Genomic DNA, 21,784 nt, shown 5'->3' with positions numbered 1-21,784 from the left:
GCCTCCCGCTTCCTGGGGATGAGCCGGAGCCCCGTCCTCACGGGCAGCGGGAGGCGGGCCCTGGGGGGCGTCGGCCTGGTGTAGCGGGGGGGCGGCGGCTCAGGTTACAGAGCGGGCCCTGGCTGAGGCTTCTGAGGGGGAGCAGGCCGCGCTGGGTGGGAATCGCCGCCCTGTCCGCGAGGGAGGCAGTTGAGGGGGAGCATCCCGGGCCCTGCCCCGTCGGAGGCACCGACCCCCAGGTGCCTAAGCAGGTGGCAGCTGAAGCGCCAGGTTCCCTCCTTCCCACTCATCCCCTGCAACACCAGGGCGGGTGACAGCTACAGTATCCGCCACCCCCATTTTCCCGTCATGACATCAATTTTTTGGTAGATGTAACAGCAACAGGTTCCTTTGCAAGCTGTTTGCCTGCTGCCCGTTTTAGAGCCTGTGGGACAGGTGCTTTTGTTTAGTTTATACCTGCTGCCCCATTGTGTTAGAGCCCCGATAGGCAATATCTTAACTTGATATACAGATGACAGCCTCCTGTTTGGTTTTGCCTGTTAAAGAGGCAGAAGAACAAGGTGCATGTCAGTGGGTAGGTTAAGATCACAGTGACACAAACAAATAAAAATGCCAGACCAACAATATAATTCTTTACCCGCTGCTTGGGTAGTAAGTTTATAAAATAGATACACAATGGTCTTCTGAGTTTTATTTAAAATTCTTATAATTCTCATTTTAACATGCAGCTACAGTACCTTGTAGCAATGTTCATATGGGGGCGGGGGGAAAGCTGTATTTTAAATGTGTTAATGGTGATGTTAACATCGGAGCATAGATGAGACAAGTTGTAGTTTTAACATGTGGCATCTGTCAAGTCAATCTGTGTAGAAATTAATCCAGCCATAGACTTACCTACATCTGTGCAATTGTGCTGAGGTAACTACAGGATCAGAGGTAAATTGAAAAAATGGGCTGTCTATATTTCTGGCACTGAATAATGTAAATTCTACTCTACAGGTGTCTGGATTTTTAAAGCCCCATCTAATAGTCTTTATTGGTAAATCTAGAAATTGTGAAAGTGGTTTGACTGTTTTTACACATTTATCATTCCAAAAAGGGGAATTCATTTTGCCTGTTGTAACGGTACTCTCAACAGTTGCATTGACAACTTCTCTTAGACATGAAGATGTTGATATTTACACTGCATGTACGTGTCTTGATTATTTTAGTGGACTGGACCAATAGAGAAGACCTGTGTGGTATTTTTGATAACTACAATCATTAGCCTTGAGTGTGTATTTTCAAACCATGTAATGTTATAGAAAAATAAATAAAGTTTCATTTAACATATTTTTATGATAGTGGAAACTGTTAGCATTTAAAGGCTTCCATGTTATCTCAGTTCTTTGCCTTAATGACATCTCTCTCTGCTCTTGGTTTTGTGTCTTTAAATCACGGTGTTGCTCCTGCTTCTCTTCAGATCCCTGTTTAGGCTTTTCATCACCTGTTTCTCTTTTTATCATTAATCCACATCCTCTCTCCTGGGGTGTCTTATCTGTATTTGTGAAGCACCATGTAAATTATCAGCTATGTGAATTATTTTGAGCCTCATCTTATAGTGCCACAAATATTAGCTTTGAGATATTCCTTGGCTAGTCAAGGTCTTGTAAGAGGAACATGTTTGTGGTTTATGGAAAGTTTGTCCAGGAGCACGACCTTGCTCAGCTAGAGTGTTTTTGCATTCTGATCATACATTTTTTCCTGTAATTGATAGAGTATGAGGGGCTAGTGCCTTTTTTGTGGCAGCTATTTAAACCTTTCAATAACAAATATTTGGCTATCCTATTTTAACACTAATTATAAAAGTTAAATAATCAGCCACATCAGAGCTGCTTCATACTGCAGGTTATCAAGCCATTGTCACTCAGGTTTGGTTTACATCTAAAACTTGGGTCAACCTAGCTACGTTGCACAGGGCTGTGAAAAAATTTTGACCCAGTTAGATCAATCCCCTCACTGTAGATGCAGCTAGGCCGACAAAAGGATTCTTTCGTCGACCTAGCTACCACTCTACAGTGAGAGAAAAACCCTTTTGTTACTGTAGTAAGTGTCTATGCTACAGCAGCATAGCTGGAGCTGTGCTACTGAAGTGTAGACATACCCTGATATTGGGTTATCATGGAGTATTTTGTAAAATGACCTAACTCTACAAAGCTATTAGTTTGTGGAAATTTGGACTTGAAGTTCCAATAATGATTTGGTGTAGGGGAAGACTGGAAAGGAGCAGAGGCAGCTAAGCCATCAGTTCCTGCAGTATTTAACCTTCCGTGTTTAAAAAAGTGTGTAGCCTTTATAGTAGTAAGGAAAATTCACATTTTGTAGTGTGGTTCTGTCTTCCTGGGTCTGCAGACAGCAGACTTAATCGGTTTCACTGTTGCCATGGGATTCTAACTAGCATTAGTGAAACTGACTATGTCTTTGTCACTGCTACTTGGAAAAGTTATGAACAGGCAGGATGCTGTAACTATTCACAGAGAAGGAGAAAACAGAAGTGGAAGCTGAGTGAAGGATAGAATGACAGTGCCCCTGGTCACTGCAGTGAGGAGTCTGGAGGAGATGTAAAGTAATGGATCCTTCTGTACGCTCAGGGGGCTTGAGACGATGGAGGGGAAGGGGTGTGATATGTATTACCCTTACTAGCCAGAGGCTGATATTGGAGACAATAATAGCATCTTTCTTGGTAGCCACCAGCCATCAAGTTAAAAATGGGAAATAACGACAAGTGGACGTTGAATAAATTCCCAAACATCCCACTTCTTCATCTTGGGCACGTCTAATATATTGTACAGATCTCTGACAGACCCAAGCATAGTTTCATACACATTGACAAAACTTGTATAATTTGTCATGGCATTAAGGTATTAATTTAATAAGAGATGGAAGCCCTGAGCAGGATTCAGGAACAGCACTTTGTATGAATTCGTATACCCTTCCTCGTCTCAGTGGCTTTGTGGGAGGTGGTTGTTCTCACTGATTGGGGTAGGTTGGTAGCTGTAGTATTCTAGTTATGTGGATGTCAGGTAAATTTTTCAAGACCTCAATTTTTGGGCTTCAGTTAATCACCGCTACTATTTCTACTGAGGTTTCAGAGGTGTCCGATTGCAAGTTTCAATTTTTTTATATGGTGAGTGTAGAGTATTAATTCATAAAGAATGTGATATGAAAACCATTCCTTCAGAATTGCAGATGTCACCAAAACCCTGCTGCACCGCAGACTTTCTCTCTTGGGCAAGTCACTTAGCCTTTCTGTTCCCCATCTATGAAATGAGATAATAACACTCTGTATTTCACAGGGACATTGTGAAAGATTGAGAGGCAGGTAGGTACTGTTATAATAGGGGCCATGTAAGTGCCTAAGATAGATAACAGATTTATTTAAACCTAAGTTCAATGTGTCTTTTGTATTAATGGGCAAAAATACCACTATTCCTGATCTTGAACTGAAGTTCTGAATATTTCATTTTATAAAAGCTTTTGTCTTCCCTTTTATACCCCTGAACAGGAATATGTTGCTGATTAGAAGAAATTATTCTGTCTACAGAATAACTCATACTTTTTAGACTTTAGTTTTAGCTGAACTACAGTACAGTAGCACATAAAATAATCTGCTTTACTGTGCCTTATTAATCAGTTACTATTTTTTACTCCCTCACTTAGTTTCTGAAAACCAATACAATATTTAAAATTAGAAGAAAAGTAGCTACCCCTTCAAAGAAAGGACACAAACATTCAGAAATGGGTTTCTAGAAACATGCCCATTTCAGCTAGCTTCTAGTACAGAGGTGGGCAAACTACGGCCCATGGGACCATCCTGCCCGGCCCTTGAGCTCCCGGCTGGGGTGGCTAGTCCCTGGCCTCTCCCCCGCAGCCACGCCGCTGCGCGGGCAGCGGGGTTACTCGCTCCTGCGGAGGAGCGCAGCAGCGTGTCTGGCTCCAGCTGGGCGGCACGGCTGCCAGACATGCTGCTCTGATCGGCCTGGTAAGGGGGCAGGGGGGTTGGATAAGGAGTGGGGAGTCCCGGATAAGGAGTGGGGAGTCCCGGATAAGGGGTGGGGGGTCCCAAGCAGCAGTCACGGGACGGAGCAGGGGGCGGTTGGATGGGGCGGAGGTTGGGGGGGCAGTCAGGGGACGGGGAATTGGGGGGTTGGATAAGCATGGGAGTCCTGGGGGGGTCTGTCAGGGAGCAGGGGTGTGGATAGAGATCAGGAGGTGGGAACGGGGGGGGGAGGGGGGCTTGGATAGGTGTGCGGTCCCGGGGGCCTGTCAAGGGACGAGGGTGTGGATAGGGGTAAGGGCAGTCAGGGAGCAGGGGGGGGTTGGATGGGTTGGGAATTCTGAGGGGGGCAGTCAGGGAGTGGGAAGTGGGAGAAGTTGGATAGGGGGCGGGGGCTAGGCTGTTTGGGGAGTCACAGCCTTCCTTAGCTGGCCCTCCATACAGTTTTGCAACCCCGATGTGGCCCTCGGGCCAAAAAGTTTGCCCACCCCTGTTCTAGTAGATTTATGTTCTTTATAATTACAAGCTATTTGATTTACAACTATTATCCAGGTATGATAATGGAGAGGATATTATTAAACACAAATCGGAGGACATTTAATAATGTTATCAAGATGATGCCATGTTGGTTTTGTGTTAGTCATTTAAAATTAAGAACTAAAAAATAGACAAAAATACATTTCTATAACCTCTTATTTGTTTAAAAATCATTCTGAAAAATATGTATCAATCAATTAGATGTTAAACTTCATAAACCTGCCCTTGTAATTATTCTTCTACCTTGTTATAGGTCACTCTGAAGATTGTCACTGCACAGGTGACAGATGTTCACAATATACTGGCTTTTGTTATATTTATGGTGATTGAAGAATTCCTTTAGTTTTTAAATATCTCTGGGGAATAAGACTATAACAACTCAATTTAGTGTGATGGGGTCTGTAAGATATTGTATTATTTATATCTAACATTTTTCTGATTAGTTTTTTTACAAAGTATCCTAAGTCTAGAAAAAACTGGATTTGTTCATGTAAAAAAGATGGCTGGAAATGTTAGTACGTCTTGTACAATTTTCATTTGTGTAGATTGAGCATTCCTTGTCAGCTACTATTTATTGCACAGCCCTTTTGTCGTCCGTTCTTTTTTCAGTCTTCTGGTGTATGCTGCTTTGTGGTATAAGTACAGAAGAAATTGTTCCTGTCCCACCTTGTTTACCATTAGACACAGTACAGTATACTAAAAACTACACATGGTGCGTGGACTGAAGGTCAAACCTTCACGTGGCCAGTTATTTTTTTTTTTACATACAATTTTAAATTTAATACTTGATGCATATCCTTGAACTGCTTCACACAATGTTCTGGGATGGTAACATTTGGATTTTATGAGGAAGGTCACTTATAGAACAGTGAGAAGGGGATTAAAAGGACAACAAGTCCAAGCATTTAAGAAATATCCAGCTATTGAAAATGGTTACGATCATTCTGCAAAGTACATTCTCAGAGGCTGTATTGCTGCAAAGGAGGAATACTTTTTTTTTTTTTTTTTTTTTTTTTTTACTATCCAGGTGAAAATCCTATGGAGAGAGAGGAACTTAAACCTGTCTTTAAAGTTTTGGCTCTAGTAAGATAGTTATAAGACTTTTATGTTAGGGATTGAAATGCTACTTTGGGACTTATTTTCGGTCTTGGCTTATGTCAAAAAATCATTGCAGTGCCAAGAGACCATCCACCTTCTCTGATAAAATAGTAGGAAATAACTGAGTAGGAAACTAATTTTAATTTTCAAGATCCCAGAGGCAAAACTGGGGGCATGCTATGTGTAATGTCTGTCAAAAAAACCAACCATAAATGTATTGAGTAGGATTGGTCTAAAATTGCAAGTGACTGACTTGATCTTAGTACTGAAAGCATTTCTTTCTTTTAAAAAAAAAAAAACCTCTGGCATTTAACTACATAATTTTTAGTTATGAGACATGACTAAGTTTGAACATTGAAATTATTGCTTTAATGTTACTTAAGTTTTAAACCTTTAACAAAATATATAAGACATTAACTCTTTAGGGAACTTTTACTAATCAGTATCTCTGCTTTCTCTTTTTCCTACTTCTACCGCATAATATCAGTATATAACACAAGAAGTTAATCAGAAATATTAAGGAGCCTGACCTGGGCCCTGATAGTCAATAGTCATATAAAACTCACCTTTAGTAAGTAAGGGCTGCAGCGTTTGATTCATAGTTGTTAAACTTTTTCTATTGAACCAGACTTTATAAAAATTCTGCAACACAGTGCCAGAGCCAGTGCTTTAACTGATACCACTGTGTGCACAGCTGTTACTGTAACTTTTAAAGATGGTTGCAAAAGCCAATTTTTGAATAAGGCTATCAGATATCTGTTTCTCTGTGTAGTGCATTGCAATGCATTGGTTCTGTGGAGGAGGCATAAATTCTGTTCCCTTATCTGATCTTAGTCCTCCAGTGTTAGATCACATGGCAGTAAGATCAGGCCTTGCTGTGGAGGGGGTACATCATATTCTTAAGCAACTCTTATAGCCAGGCGAAGAGCAGGATTGATGGACTCCATGATTCCAGCCATTTCTCCAAATTTAAGGCTTGGTCTACACTTAAAAGTAGTTTGACATAGCTATATCAGTCAGGGATGGGGAGGGAACACACCCCTGACCAACATAGGTATTCTGACCTAAACCCCAGTTTAGATGCAGATAAGTCGATGAAAGAATGCTTCCATCAACGTAGCTGCTGTAGCTCATGGATGTGGTGTTCCTCGTATACAGACAGGAAAACCTCTTCCATTAGTGTAGGCTGCATTTACACTATAGGGTTGTGCCAGTATAGCTATGGCAATATAGTCTCCGTACAGTAGGCATCCCTAAGCGGGGAGGTTAGTTGGGATTAGGGAAAGGGAGCAGGAAGAGGAGGGTTGTCAAATCAAGCTGTAGTTCTGCATTGTTTACAAATGAGCTTCATTTTTTACCATCTGTCAGGGAGAATATAATGTTTATGTAAGTTCTTGTCTAAGGCTGAGATTTTCAATGGTCATGGGGAGTTAGGCACCCAACTCCCTTAGGCCCCTCTGAAATTCACAGCCTAAATACTTACAATGCATATATTGAAGGCATCTTATAAAACAAGCCTCAGAAACTTAAAATATATGTGGAGTTAACATTTTTCTGAAAACAAATTGCAAAATTTTCAAGCAGTCTTCACTCTCAGCTACACTTTGGACAATTTTGCCCTCATATTCAGAAGTTTCTTCATTGCTCCTGATGATAATTTTTAGCAATGATCAGTTAATTATAGAATACCTTAAAATACTTAAGTAGCTTCACAAAGCAAATTATTAACACTGCATTTTTTTCTTCCTAGGCTTTCTCCAACATAAATACCCGCCTTGGAACTAAAACCAAAACTTCACTGTCCCTGGATCACCTAAAGGTACAGGAAACATTCAACCTATGATTCAGTAACTTTTATCACTTATAGTGTCTATCTTTTTTTTAACCTAATATTCAAGGAGGTTATTAACTGGCAATATTCTGTTACACGGTGGAAAAGAGCTCTTTTTCCCCTGGCATACTTTAACTTATCTGAAACACCTCTAATAATTTTGGCATTAAAGAAATTACCTAAAAAAGAAGTTACCTGAAAAAATTACTTTCTTGCATAACTTTTTTCTTACAGAAATCTGACAATTTTTGGCTGAGTGAAATGAGGCCGTAAACTCAACTTGATAGTATTTCTCTGGATGTAACATAACTTTAGACTACCATTCCCGATACCTACAATATTCCCTGAAATTTTGGAAGTATCAGTAGACGGAATTCTATTGATTTTGGTAAAAATTGGAAAACCAGGAGGAGGAAAATGTGTGAGGGAGTGGGATACAGTCCCTGGCATCTGGTTAGCACACCCATCAACTTTAATAGGCTCTCTAACTGTTTATAGAACAAAGAACTGGTTAATGGAAACTACCAACACCTTCCAGTATAATAACATTCCCCATCTAAACTCTGCTCATCATTCCAATGGAGTTTAAAATGTTCTTCTTTCTGCCTTATCTCCTAGGCAGAAAGAAGAAAACTAATTTAATAAACTACAAATAGGTAAATAGCTACTGTGGTACTATGTCCCTGAACTGAAGGGGAGGTGGGGATGTAAGAGTGGCAAATTGGAACCGTGGGGTTGGGGGAATGGAGGATACAAGAAGCCCCTGGTGTGTGCAATGAGGTTGGCATATAGAAGCTACAAAGTATGACTCTCTGATCTAAAAGTATCTTAATGAGAAAAGGATTGGGAGCAAAACCACTGTGTTCACTTCTGTACTCTGCCTCTGTTCGTTGTGACTTTAGGCTTCAGTTTTGCTACCTGTATCTCACAAGGGTCATCTAAAGTTTGTAAGGTATTTGCCATCAAACAGAAGGTCCTATAGGAGTTCAAAATGTTTTTTTAATTAATTTTTGAATGCAGCTTGCAAGCAAATTATCTGTTTTTTTCACCTAATACATGAGTGTTTTCTTAGTTTTCTATTTCAGTTGTAAAATGTCAATATCAACCTAAGTCTCAAGTTTTCTTTTGTAAGTGGCAACCTAAAACAGTCTAAATTTTTGTTACAGGACACGTCGCCTTAATTTGTAAAGGTTATTGCCTAAATTTTTTTTATAGATGCTAAAACATGGCCTATAATTAAGCTTTTGCTTTGAGTGGAATGTCAGTCGCAATAGCTTAATGAGTAACTTGTACAAATCAGTTACAGTAGTTTGGCTACCTAAGAAGTTTCCGTTTCACCAATAAACGGACACCTTGCTTTGTGCACTGTTTGGAGTCCTGTCAAAATATTTCTCAAATTTGGTTTTACAAAGTGTATATATATATGTTATATAGAAGTCCTCTCTGGGCCATTCCTATATTTCTTATTGTTTGCAGTACCAGAAATGAAATAAATGGAGACTTCTTAAAAAAAACCTATAGAATTAGTTAAATATCTGCTTCACAAGAAGGATTAATTCTTGAATACAAGATTCCTAGGCTTTCCCTGCTCTGAGAATGTGTTGATGCTGATATATTTCCAGATTGGTAATGTCTGTGCGTCTGGCAAGGTACAATGCAATTGGAGTATAAATACAAATGGGCTTTGCTTGAAGGAGCAAATTAGGTAATGACGATTGCATCAAACAACAAACAAGTTATATCTGTGTACGAACAAGCATTGTGTACGTTGATAGTAACACAGATAAAAAGGATAGGTTAATTAGAAAAAATTCACCTGCAACACAATTCAGTTTTATCTTTTTTTTTTAAAGTAGCAAATTCATCTTGTGGTATGGAAATAAACTGTGGGTTCATGTATTCAAACGGTTGGCATAGGGTAAATGTTAAGAGATGAATACTGCCACAAGCTGGCAATTATAATTCAAGTGAAGTTTTAGCTCATTGTGGATTCTTTCAAATCTCCAATTTGGGCAGACATTACTGCCACCTAGAAACAGTGATGGGAGAGAGCACTCGTGATTTTGTTTGGTGCATTTTTCTTGCCTGCTAAATTGCCAGCATTGTGTGCTGGGGGTCTCCATAATAACGTTCAATACCTATATAGCATTTTTTTATCTGTAGATTCAAAGCACTTTACAAAGGAATAGTGAATGGTATTGTCGCCATTTTACAGATATGGAAATTGAGACACAGAAAAATGCTGTGTGGTTCTATTTAATTTAAATGCTGTTACTTGGTTTCTTCTGAGGCTGGAAATCTCATCTCAAATTCCCAGAGGATAAACAAAAGCTGAGCTCTTTCAAGTTATTTATTCGAAAGTTGGGGGAGTGGATGTTGGGGTGCATGGAGGGGAGGTAAACTACATATCATTGTTCGAAGCAAAGAGGTAAACTTTCAGCAGCTGTTTCCTAAACCCTGCCAGGCCTTTGTCTAAAACTTAAGCGGTTGGTTTGTAGGCGGAAAAGAAGCAAGTTATGACCCTATGAACATGTCTACAGCAATTTTGTTGTCTGGTTCTGGAATGTGAACAGCTGAAATTTGTTCACGTTTGGATTAGTTTCTAAAATCTTATTGCTTTAAGTCCTAGGTCATGTGCTGGAGTTTCTATAGAATTTTAGGATAATGGCTGAATTCTCTATCTTAAGCATTGTTCTCTCTAGGGAATTTTTTTCAGGCTTAATATTGTTGTCTGACTCTTGATGGAGACTGATCCATGTAGAACTTAGTTTGAGCTATGATTGTATGTGAAGCTCCATCCCTTTGTCCTCCACAGTAAATATAGAAAGTAACTAGTATTCTACTCCGAGACTTGCTTCCCTGCAAAAAATACTAGAGCAGTTTTGCAAGATCTAGGTAGTAAGCACCTTGTGGATGAAAGGAGCAGAAGAAAACAGGAATAAATGTATGGAGACTTAGAACCATAACATGCTAAACTAAACCACGAAACATGGGGAAAACTCAAACATAAGGCAAATGAAAACTTTGGCTAATCCTGTTAAGTACATACTTACATTTGAGGCAGTGTGGCTGCTAATGGATGTCCCTGACTATCAAAAGTGTATTGATCGGGGAAGTACTGATCCCAGTAGATCATGATGTGCACACAGAATTAAATTAGCATTCTGCTGTGTTTTTATCTTGGTTGCACCCTGATGGATTAGCACTTTTAGCATGGCAGTGATTAACAATATTCTGAACTAAGCAGTATTTAGGAAGTAACAGGCTTGTGTTGCTATTATCCCCAGAGGCGTATACCAAGTAACCTATGAAATTGTTCAAGAATGACCACCTAGAAAAAGAAATCGGGGTGGTGTTGAATGGCTCTGTGAATGCATGGCAGGAAGTTGGTACAAATTTCAGCAGCTTCTGCCTAAATAATATTTCCTATTTCTGCAAAAATTTAACTCTGAGCCATTGGGTTGCTTTGACAGTGTAAGTGTGATCAATGTACGTATTCACATGTGATTTAATTTCATTATTTTTTCTAGTCTTAAGTTTGTATAATTAAAAATAAAGTGTCACCAAATTTTAGATTTGGCATCCACAAACATCTAACAAGCCACATTTGTTACCAGAGAGTAACGTGTTAGTGACCTATATTTTAACATTTGTAAAAAGAAAAGTCAAACTTTCTCTCTTGCTAGAAGGACTGAGAATCTGTCCAGAAAAGTTGCAATCAGTGTTTTTGTGCTGGTATGTATGTTCTTTATGCTGAAAGATGCTGTCATTTCTGTAAAATATTGTTTCATAATCTGCTTGAAAATAAACTCCATTTTAGTAGCTGCTATAATCTTTGGGGTTCCAGCATGTAGTGCATTCTTGCAGTAGTTAATCGTATGGTGTTTTTAAACCAGCAATTTTGGAGACATACAAAACATCTGAATAGGTTAGTTTTTATACTTGTTTAATTTAGCTAGCCAGTCTCTTTGAAATCTTAAAAATTATGCTCATTGGTAGACCTTAGTGCTGACTTGAAAACCTATGAAATATTTAATGAGCAGCGTGAAACATTAGAAATAGGCTCATAAAATTAAACTCTAGTCATCATCCAGTGAGCAAAATATACTAAATAGCAAGCAATGAGGGGATTATGGAAGGCAGTATGCCCTTGATAAAAGCATGGAAAGTGCTTTGGTAACTTCCTAATTAAATTAACTATTGTACCTCATTGGTATTTATGTGTTAACAGTATTTGTTACTGTGACAATGCAAGCTGAAAGGTTTTTGGAACATCAGCATTTCAGTTTGCTTTTTTAAGCATCTAGTGTATTTGCAGTACAATAACCAAGCAGAAAAATCATTAAAAAAAAATCGGAGCTTAGTTACATTTTAGATAGTGAAGTACCTGCTACAGGACTCTGCTTTACCATTGAAGACCTTTTGGAAACTGCCTCTAGAGATGAATTTGGTGGCTCACTTAGGCGATGTCTACACTAGCACTTTTGTCGGCATAACTTGTCACTCATGGGTGTGAAAAAATCTCTAGTGTAGACATAGCCTTAGCAGTTTCCCACAAGAATTAATTTTTTTCTATTTTCTGCACTGCTGCTAGCTGATTTAAAGTGCAATTTAATGTATGTTTTGCAGCTTAGCTACCTGAGATTCCCTCTTCCTATTTGGTACCACAGTAGTGGAGTTCAACTGAAAAACAGTGCACTGGTTTAAACATATGGGAGCTGTGGGCAGAGTTTTCAGTGAAGGAACTGCACTTTAGAACTTGGTTTCTACTTTAGGCTTTTCAGAAAAGCAGTGTAAATTATGTTGTTTTAAGGGGCATGATATTACTTCAAACTCACCAAAGGAAGAGAAGATTCAATAATTTCTTCTATTTGTAAGATGTTACTCGGGGGGAGGGATAGCTCAGTGGTTTGAGCATTGGCCTGCTAAACCCAGGGTTGTGAGTTCAATCCTTGAGGGGGCCACTTGGGGATCTGGGGCAAAATCAGTACTTGGTCCTGCTAGTGAAGGCAGGGGGCTGGACTCGATGACCTTTCAAGGTCCCTTCCAGTTCTAGGAGATGGGATATCTCCAATTTAGTTGTGTTGAGCGTGGTATCTCGTTTCACTCGGCCAATTTTTCCATTTAAAGTCAAGACTCTTTCAGTGCTTTCAGACATATACTCTTTATAATTAGATGTAAGGGCTATAATGTCGTTACTCTGGAGCCACCTTCTAAATTTACTGCATCTTACCTTCTCTCAACCTCCAGGTCCTTTATAAACACTGACAAGTTATTGACTACAGTTATGGTGTACCAAATGTGAAAAGTCTATAAGTTTGATAGGCACATACAGCACTTGCTCTCAGATGTTTGAGACCATTTGCTGCATATGAAAAACTAGTTTGTCTGAACTAATTTTCTCTCTTCTGCGAGCTAAAGCATTTAGTATGAATCACTCATGGCATTTTAGCGTTTATGCTGGCAACTTTTAAAGTCAGGTTGAATTAGCAGGAAAATCCTTTTTTAGCCCTCAGAACATAATGAGGGAGAAGTGCACTTCAGAGATTCAGAATTTAAACTGCTTTGAATATTTGTAAAGTGCCATAAGGTCCCTGTTATGCTTGCTAGTATTTCCATTTTTAAAATAATGGAAATGGGAACCTTTTAATCTTTCACTATGTGTATATATCTGCAAATAGTTAAAAAATGTAACTGTGTACTACTACAAAACAAGGTGAAAATATGCAAGCAAGTAATTTGCATCAGACACAAGCAATCTTGTACAAAATCCTCAGACACACATGGAGTACATAAATCATAACGGGAAAGGTAACTATTAATCCCAGAAAGAAACTCCACACAAGCTTTTAACTACAGTATGATAGTCTTCAAAGTTCCTTAACAAATATGAAAAATATATTCAGTCATTCAGGTGAGACTGAGTGTTCCCACTTCAGTAGAAAATAAATGAAAATCTTGATACTCAGATCTGAAAAGAGGAAATTTCCTTCTTACCAGAGTTCCTTTTACTAACATAAGGAAAGATGCATACTTAAGTAAGATGTTACCCCTAGTTGTCTAAACCTAATTCATTCATGATCAATTGTAGATAAAGAAACAATGACTACCTTTGTTGAGGCATGGAATCAGAATCAAGAGTATTTAAAGGGGACTTAATGGAGATGCAACAAAAAAGTTTAGGAATATGAAGAGGAGCATCAAAATCAGTGAGTCTAGTAGACCAAAAACCTCCAGTTGAGATCCATTTATCAGAAATGCCACCAAATACAAATATTGAAATATTACATGACTTTCAGTCTACTGGCTTGGTAATGGAAGTTTGTTTGCAAAATTATCACTTTGCCTTCTAGAAGTTTTTCCTCAATCCTTTTTAAAACAAACAAACAAAAAATCAGTGTTTGTATATTCATGAATACAAGTTCTCAGTACTGCTCTTTTTAGCCATGTAATGCCTGTCCCACTTCCTCCTCAACGCAGGGAAAGGCTCTGGCAGTTCTCTGCTGCCAAAACCTTTCCCTGCTGCCTCCCCCCACCAGTCTTTCACTGACACGTTTAGCTACATGCATGCTGCAGCATGAATGCAGCTTGCTTTTCACTGTGGCATGTAGCTACTCAGATACTACATGCACCTCTAGTGGGTTGCAGTGTAGACATACCCTTTGTGTCATCCCCCTTTCCTTCCCACATTTGGAAGTCTCTTCACAGGCTCAGAATTTGAAGCCTGCAGAACATGTGGATAGTTGTATTGCTGGTAATAGCACCTGAGTGGATTCTGGATGTGCAGTTTCACTTGTATTCTTCATCTTAAAGTCATACAGACATAAACCTTTGCCAGCAAGTTAGGTTTTATAGAAATCTACAGCTGGGAAGTGTGTGTGTAAACTACATTAGTAGTAAACTTGGAAGTAAAAATTTACTTTGAAACAGTAAATTGCTGGATGGCTGGTAAATGGATATTGGCAGCTGGCTCCGGCAGATGTAATATCTTCAAACTGACAGTTTTAGTGTATATTTAAGCTGAACTGTCTGGGCATGAATGTAATGTTGCACCCATGCAAAGCAGAATGCTACCACTAACTTGTTAGTGGAGAAAAGTGCTATCATATATAGTACTTCACAATTACTCGTATAAGTTTGTCACTTGGAGGTTATGTCTAATTTAAAATAGACAGTTGCTTAAGAGCACTTCTAACATTTGGCTAGAGGGCTACAAAACTGAACAGTGCAATCGTAATGCATGAATTGTGAATAAGGCACCTTCTAATTCAATTATATGTGCATTTGGAATATTCTATCTAATGTATGATATGTGTCAAACTCTTGACCCACAGTTTGAAAACCGCTGGTGTAGAGTAATGGCATGTTAGCATTGACTGCTGTCACCTATGCAGAAAAGGTGAACAATACAGTGAAAGCCACAGTGTATCTTCCTTCCAAATCAACTATATGGCTGTGTACTTGCTTTGAGCAACTGTTCTTTTTTAAAAGACCACATTATTGCTTATCTTTTTGAGTTATAGACTAATTCCAAATAGCAACAAAGTTGAAATGTAATATAATTTTGAAAGTTGTTCTGTTTTGTATAATAGCAACAACTCATGTAACTGGATTTGCTTTGAAAGCGGATTCAACGATGATGTAGAAAAGAGATGGGCAGTTACGTACTTTTAAATGAGCAAGAATAAATGCAACTACTGTCCTTTTCTGTTTTGTAAACTAAACCAATGTGAAGTTTATGCACTTTGAAATATTTTTTTAAAATTGTTGGGATGCAGGCGAGTTTTTGTGTACAAAATGGAAACAGTAGGGTGCTTGAAGAATGTTTGGACTTTTTTTTTTTTTTTTTTTTTTTTTAATAATAGAGAAATAAATTTAATAGATATTTTCCAGTTATAAACTTCTTATACATACTGATGTTCCAATCATGTTTGTGAATTATTGGAACTTAAATATTTGGTATAATCTTTTTTTTTTCTTCCTTACAACCTTTTAGGTAGACCATTAGGCTCCATCACACTGAATTAATCTGCATTCAAAGCTGTCTACCTGCAGTAATTCACTTTGGTTGCAAGTGAACATGTCTCAAGTTCAAATTCAGAATCCATCTGCTGCTCTCTCTGGGAGCCAAATATTGAATAAGAACCAATCTCTTTCGCAGCCTTTGAGTATTCCTTCTACCACTAGTTCTCTGCCCTCTGAAAATGCAGGTAGACCTCTTCAAAACTCTGCTTTACCTTCTGCATCTGTTACATCCACCAGTGCAGCTGCAGGTAAGCATGTTAATGAACGTCTGTATTTCTCAGCCTTGTTCTGTGGTCTGATACAGCAGGTTGCAGACCTATAGGAACTGATTTACAAACATTACTCTAAAAACTGTATTTGCCACCTGAGTTGGCTTCCGTGTTTTATCCCTGTTTTAAGATCATAGTTTTAAGAGAAATGTTTTAAACAGATCTAAAAATAGCTTTCAAAAGTTTTGAGAGAATGAATTAAAAATATCTATTTAAAATTATAATACCTAGATGATTTTGTTGAAGGAATTGTCAGCAACATTTTAATCAGTGTTCTTTACAACAGTTTTTTCACTTTATGCACATTTTAAACTGACAGCATGTCTTCAATTCACATATAACAGCAGGAGGATTGGTGTGTGAACAAAGGCCTGACCTTAGACCATCCCTGACAGGTGTTTGTTTACTGGAGGTCTTTAAGAATAGGTTAATGAGAATTCTACACACACCCCTTAGAAGACTATTCCAGTATTTAACTATCCTTATATTTAGAAAGGTTTCTCCCCCCAAATATCTAACTTAAATCTCCCTTGCTGCAGATTAAGCCCATTACTTCTTGTCTGCTTTCAGTAGACATGGAAAACTATTGATCACCATCCTCTTTATACATACCCTTAACATGTTTAAAGACTGTTCTCGGGTCCCCACCTTAGTCTTCCTTTCTCAAGATTAAGCATACCCAGTTTTTTAACCGTTCCTCATAGGTTGAGTTTTCGAAACCTTTGTCCACATTCTTCCTAAAATGTGTCACCCAGAATTGGACACAAACTTCTGGCTGAGGCCCCACCAGTGCTGAGTAGGGGGACAATTACTTCCTGTGTCTTACAAACAACACTTCTGTTAATACACCCCAAAATATTAGCCTTTTTTGCAACTGCATTGTACTACAAATCATTTAATTTGTGATCCCCAATAACTCCCTGATCCTTTTCAGCAGTGCTACTCCCTACCCAGTTACTCCCCATTTTGTAATTGTGCATTTGATTTCCCCCCCACCGTCTTCCTAAATGGAGTACTTTGCACTTGGATAATGAATAGCATAATGATCAGACTTTTTCAAAAAGGGGAGATACTTAACAAGGGTTTTCCTGAGAAAGTGGGAACAGACCAGAAGTAGAAAGGATGATATGGCTAGGGAACTAAATTAAATGCTAGAGAACTTGTCCTGATTTGGTTTAAATGCATAGCATATGTAGGTTAAAATTAATGTAGAGTTTGCGTGGAGGAAAAATGAATGAATACAGACCAGAGTAACATAGGAAAATAGATTCCCAAGGGCAGAAACAGAAAAGCCCATAAATAAGAACTGACCCTTCAAACAAATTGTCATGATGATGCACAGTTAGAGAACATCTAATGTATATTGCGTAGGTCAGAGTTGAGGCCTCAGCCTCCTAAACTTTAAACCACATCGACATGTACCTGGGTAGATGTCTGAAAGCAAATTGCCATTTGATCCTTCCTCTTAGTTTCTGTCACAATTATGGCATTTGCCCTTGGATCTTGAATTTAAATGCTTTCCATTCTACACACAATGGTTAGAGATCTCCACATTCACAGATTCACTGGTTTGAGACATGCTTAGAGCTCTCTATCCCAGCAAATAACTCTGATGGTAAAGTAGCATGTTCCCCCTGAACCAGCATGGATTGCAAGCTGCTATCAGTACTTCCATAAAGATACAGAAAATTAATTGTTGAATCTTTGGTAACTTTTTAAATTCTGGAATATCAGTCATCTTAATTATGATCTAATAATCTGTGATTTTTGCCTTATCATTCAGCTCCTTCTAACATGGCAAACCCCAAAGAGAAAACCCCAATGTGTCTTGTGAATGAGTTAGCCCGTTTCAACAAGATTCAGCCTGAGTATAAGCTTTTGAGCGAGCAAGGTCCAGCTCACTCTAAGGTAAATATTGCTCATATCACGTATGCATTTATATTGACAAGTAACTTTGAGTGGAAAGACAAAATGTCTAGCTCTTGTGCAAAATAATCTACAGTAGTAGAGTTATGGGTGGTTTAATGGGACACTGAAAACAATTTAAAGCCTTAAGTGATTTCCAATTGCAGTCCAGCTTTTTTAGTACATCCCTATTGGGTATGATGAAGCATATTAAGGTTGAGCTGGGGATGTTATCCCAGGGGTTAAAACTTGTCCAATGCTAATTAATTGTTTTTAAAGCTGCTTATTGTAGTTGTTGCAGGAGAGGTTTGAGACTTACCCTTAACTGTACACTACTTACTTTTTTCCATTGTCTGCATTGTGGTCATGGCTTTAACATACAGTGTTTAATGGAGTACGTGTTAGCAATCAGTTTCTATTATAATACCCAACTTTGAATTGTTACAAATGTTTTTTTGTGCTGAAATTTCCCATGCTCTCCCTGCTTGACAGTGATTTCATTTTAAAGTTTGAGCTAAATTCCATTCCCCAAAAAACTATACCTTCAGATGCAGTAAAGATGGCTGAAATGTGTTGTTCTCTTCCTCCCTACCCCCCTTTGGAAAAGTAGTCCTTAATGAGAACTCAAGTACATTTGTTTGGTATGGGAATAGTAAGTTCACAGGAAAATCACTTCTGGGAATACTCAGTTGGCTACTTAAAATTTTAGGAGTAAAAACAGTCCCTTTCCTCTTGTACATAACTGCACATTTTCATTGACCAGATTGTGCTACTCATGCTGGAACAATTTAATCTGGGAATTGTCTGAACTGAATCTTTGCAAAGCTTTCCAGAAAATTAGAATTGGAGAGAATCATGGGGAGAGACTCATGGGGTCCCTAGAATTTTTGCTGCATTTTGCAAAGTGTCAATATTCATTTAAGGTAGTACCTTTCTGATGCTTGCTTTCTACAGATCACTTCGCCTTTATCACAGGCAATACAGTGCATTAGAAGTGCTGTGACAGCTTTTAATAGTCTATTCTCAAGCATTAAACTGTCTGAAATAATGCCTAAAGGTACTTGATGTTCAGATTTGCGTTTTTGGGTGGCTCTCCCACATTTCATTTATTTGCAGCTACAGTAACTCCTCGCTTAACGTTGTAGTTATGTTCCTGAAAAATGCTACTTTAAGTGACACAATGTTAAGCGAATCCAATTTCCCCATAAGAATTAATGTAAATGGGGGGTTAGGTTCCAGGGGAATTTTTTGCCAGACAAGACTATATATTTTTATGTGTATATATACACACACAGCGTATAAGTTTTAAACAAACAATGTAATCCTGTACACAGCAATGATGTGAAGCTTGGTTGAGGTGGTGGAGTCAGAGGGTGGAAGAGAGTGGGATATTTCCCAGGGAATGCCTTACTGCTAAATGGCCAACTAGCACTTGGCTGAACCCTCAAGGGTTAACATGTTGTTAATGTAGCCTCACACTCTACAAGGCAGCACGAATGGAGGGAGGGGAGACAGCATGGCAGAGAGACACACCGTGTGTGTGTGAGAGAGAGAGACGCATTGTCCCTTTTAGTAGGCTGATCCCAGTCTAAGTACACTGCCTTTGTAAGTAGATCAGCAAGTTGAGACAGCAGCTGCTGCCAGCAAGCTCCCTCCATCCTGAGCCCTGTTGTGTCCCACCCCCACCCCCTGCTCTGTGGAGGTGGGGTACAGGAGCAGGAGGAGGGGACACCCTGACATTAGCACCCCTCTTCTTCTCCCCCCCCCCCCTTTCTGCACAGCAAGCAGGAGACTTCCAGGAGCAGCTCCAAGGCAGAGGGCAGGAGCAGCACACGGCACTGAGGGGAGGGACAGCTGAATTGCCAGGCAATTGATAGCCTGCTGGGCAGCTGCCACACAGGGAACTTAGGGAATGGGGAACGGAAAGGGGGGCTGCTGGCCCATCCTGGTTCCAAGCCTCCACCAGCTAGCTCCTACGGGCTGCTCTTTCTGCAAGCAGTGGACAAAGCAGGCAACTGACAAACAAAATTATAAGGTAGCATTGCTCATCTTTAAACGAGCATGTTCTCTAATTGATCAGCAGCGTTTTTAACTGGGAGGACATTAAGTGAGGAGTTACTGTACCTTGTTGTAACTGACAGTGAAGTGCAATTTACTAGAACCCTGCTTTCTAGATGGTTGAGAGCAAGATTTTAGTAAATTTCACTTAACTGCAAATACACAATATAGTGGAATCTCATACGGCATTAATCCACTTTGAAATAAATTACTTTAGTATTAAAGTCTTCAGTGCCTTATGGAATTAGTGGTGCTCATGGTTTAAAAATATTACATTGCATGGACCCATTTGTGTACTTTCTGTGCCATACTATTCTAGTGAAATTTTGGCAGGTTGTAGTAAATACTTCGTTTCTTGAGTATGTGCTGTTAGCATTCAAATGCCCACCTTAAAAGGTTGTAGAAAATATACAGGAGGCTTCTGATGTTGCAAAAGGAGTGTACGGAAAGAAGTTAGAAAATTAAACTTTTTTCCTTAGTAAATCTCTGCATTGCCTGGATCCTGAGGCTAAGACCTACAGGGAAAATCTGGTGGAATGTTTTTATCTGTTTAAGTTGCTTCAGGCAAGAGGCCTATGCTGTAGTAGTGATTATGAATGTCATATGCACACTAGAACAATTGTTTTCAACTTGTGGTCCACGGACCCCCAGGCGGTCTGCAAATCGTGTCTAAGATTTCCAGAGGGGTCTGCATCTCCATTTCGCAAAAGAAAATAGGTTGAAAACCACTGCCCTAGGAGAATATGCTTAGGTGTGATTATTTTTAAAACATATTAAAGTTGATTTTTGCTCCAAGATAAAGACAATTCCATTGATTTTTATCTAGTGTCTTAAGCCAAAGATTCCATGTGCAATGCAGGAAAGGGTTACATTTTTTAAAAAAATGAGTATTTGGGAAGAATAATCAAGGCATATACTCATTTGCATTGTTATTCTGATCAAAATTAAACGTATTTAACCTACTGTGGATTTGATTCACTTGTGAAAATTAGGCTAATAGGTCTGTCCTTATCGCACTTTACTTAGGGTGACGTATTACAAAGTTTCTGTAGTCATTACACTTGTGTAAAATAACTGTTTTATCACCATATGGGTCTGAAAAACTGTGCACCTATGACTGTGATTCCCCAAATCTTTTCTGTTCTCCCCCCACCCCACCCCCATTACCCGTAATGGAACCTGTCCACCTGGGGCTGCAGCCGGAAGCTGAGCAGGGCTGCCCAGAGGGGCAGGCAAGTGGGGCAATTTGCCCCAGCCCCACAGGGGCCCCCACGAGAATATAGTGTTCTATAGTATTGCAACTTTTTTTAGTGGAAGGGGCCCCTGAAATTGCTTTGCCCCAGGCTCCCTGAATCCTCTGGGCAGCCCTGGAGCCGAGGCCGGAGCCGGGACTGGGTGATGCTCCTCCCCCCCTCTTCCAATCGGGGGCTGGCCTGGGCCCCACCATGTGATGCCCCCCGAACATTCCTCCATGTTCCCCCTCCGGGGACATGCCCCACACTTTGGGAACCACTGACCTATGACAACATAAGAAGTTATTCCTTAGTGCCTCACATATCTTTGATGTGACCTCTGAAAAATGTAACCCAAATTGAAAGTTTAAAGTAACAAGTGAATGACTTACGCCAGAGGCTCCCAAATTTTTGTTACTGCAGATCCCCTTCCAGATCTACCAGCTGCCCGTGTACCCCACCCGTCTCACCACTGATACTTTGTTCTTCCTAACACTACATGTCTTTAGCCATCTGTCCATATTTCAGTTACATACAGATACAGTACTGTGACACACATACAACCGAAAAAAAACCCCAACCCTGAGTAAGTTCCGAGCTCAGTTAGACTAGGCAGTTGCTGGGCAACTGAACCCACGCTGTATGGTGATTGGGGGTGAGGGCTCTGTATGTCAGCAACTCTGTGTTCTTATTGGTACATCTTGAAGTCCATTAACTACTGTATTTTATATAACAAATTCCCACACACAGTTTTAAAGTTTCGTTTGAATGGCCTATTATGAAAACACAATAA

The 21,784-nt window shown here is 39.5% G+C and overlaps 1 protein-coding gene across 5 annotated transcripts in view; it reads left to right on the top strand.

Moving 5' to 3' along the window:
• STAU1 (staufen double-stranded RNA binding protein 1) overlaps window positions 1-21,784 on the top strand; it is a 47,122-nt gene that overhangs the window by 365 nt on the left and 24,973 nt on the right. For all 5 annotated transcript variants that reach the window (XM_054044944.1, XM_054044943.1, XM_054044942.1 and 2 more), the window contains exons 2-4: window positions 7,422-7,490; window positions 15,499-15,775; window positions 17,580-17,704. In XM_054044944.1, the coding sequence (XP_053900919.1) occupies window positions 15,583-15,775; window positions 17,580-17,704 (318 nt within the window). In that variant the 5' untranslated portion in view covers window positions 7,422-7,490; window positions 15,499-15,582. The remainder of the gene's footprint in view (window positions 1-7,421; window positions 7,491-15,498; window positions 15,776-17,579; window positions 17,705-21,784) is intronic.

The sequence above is a fragment of the Malaclemys terrapin genome, chromosome 12 (assembly GCF_027887155.1).
Source record: "Malaclemys terrapin pileata isolate rMalTer1 chromosome 12, rMalTer1.hap1, whole genome shotgun sequence".
NCBI lineage: Eukaryota > Metazoa > Chordata > Testudines > Emydidae > Malaclemys > Malaclemys terrapin.
The sequence above is the reverse complement of the archived record's forward strand: the minus strand, read 5'-3'. Positions and strand labels throughout refer to the sequence as shown.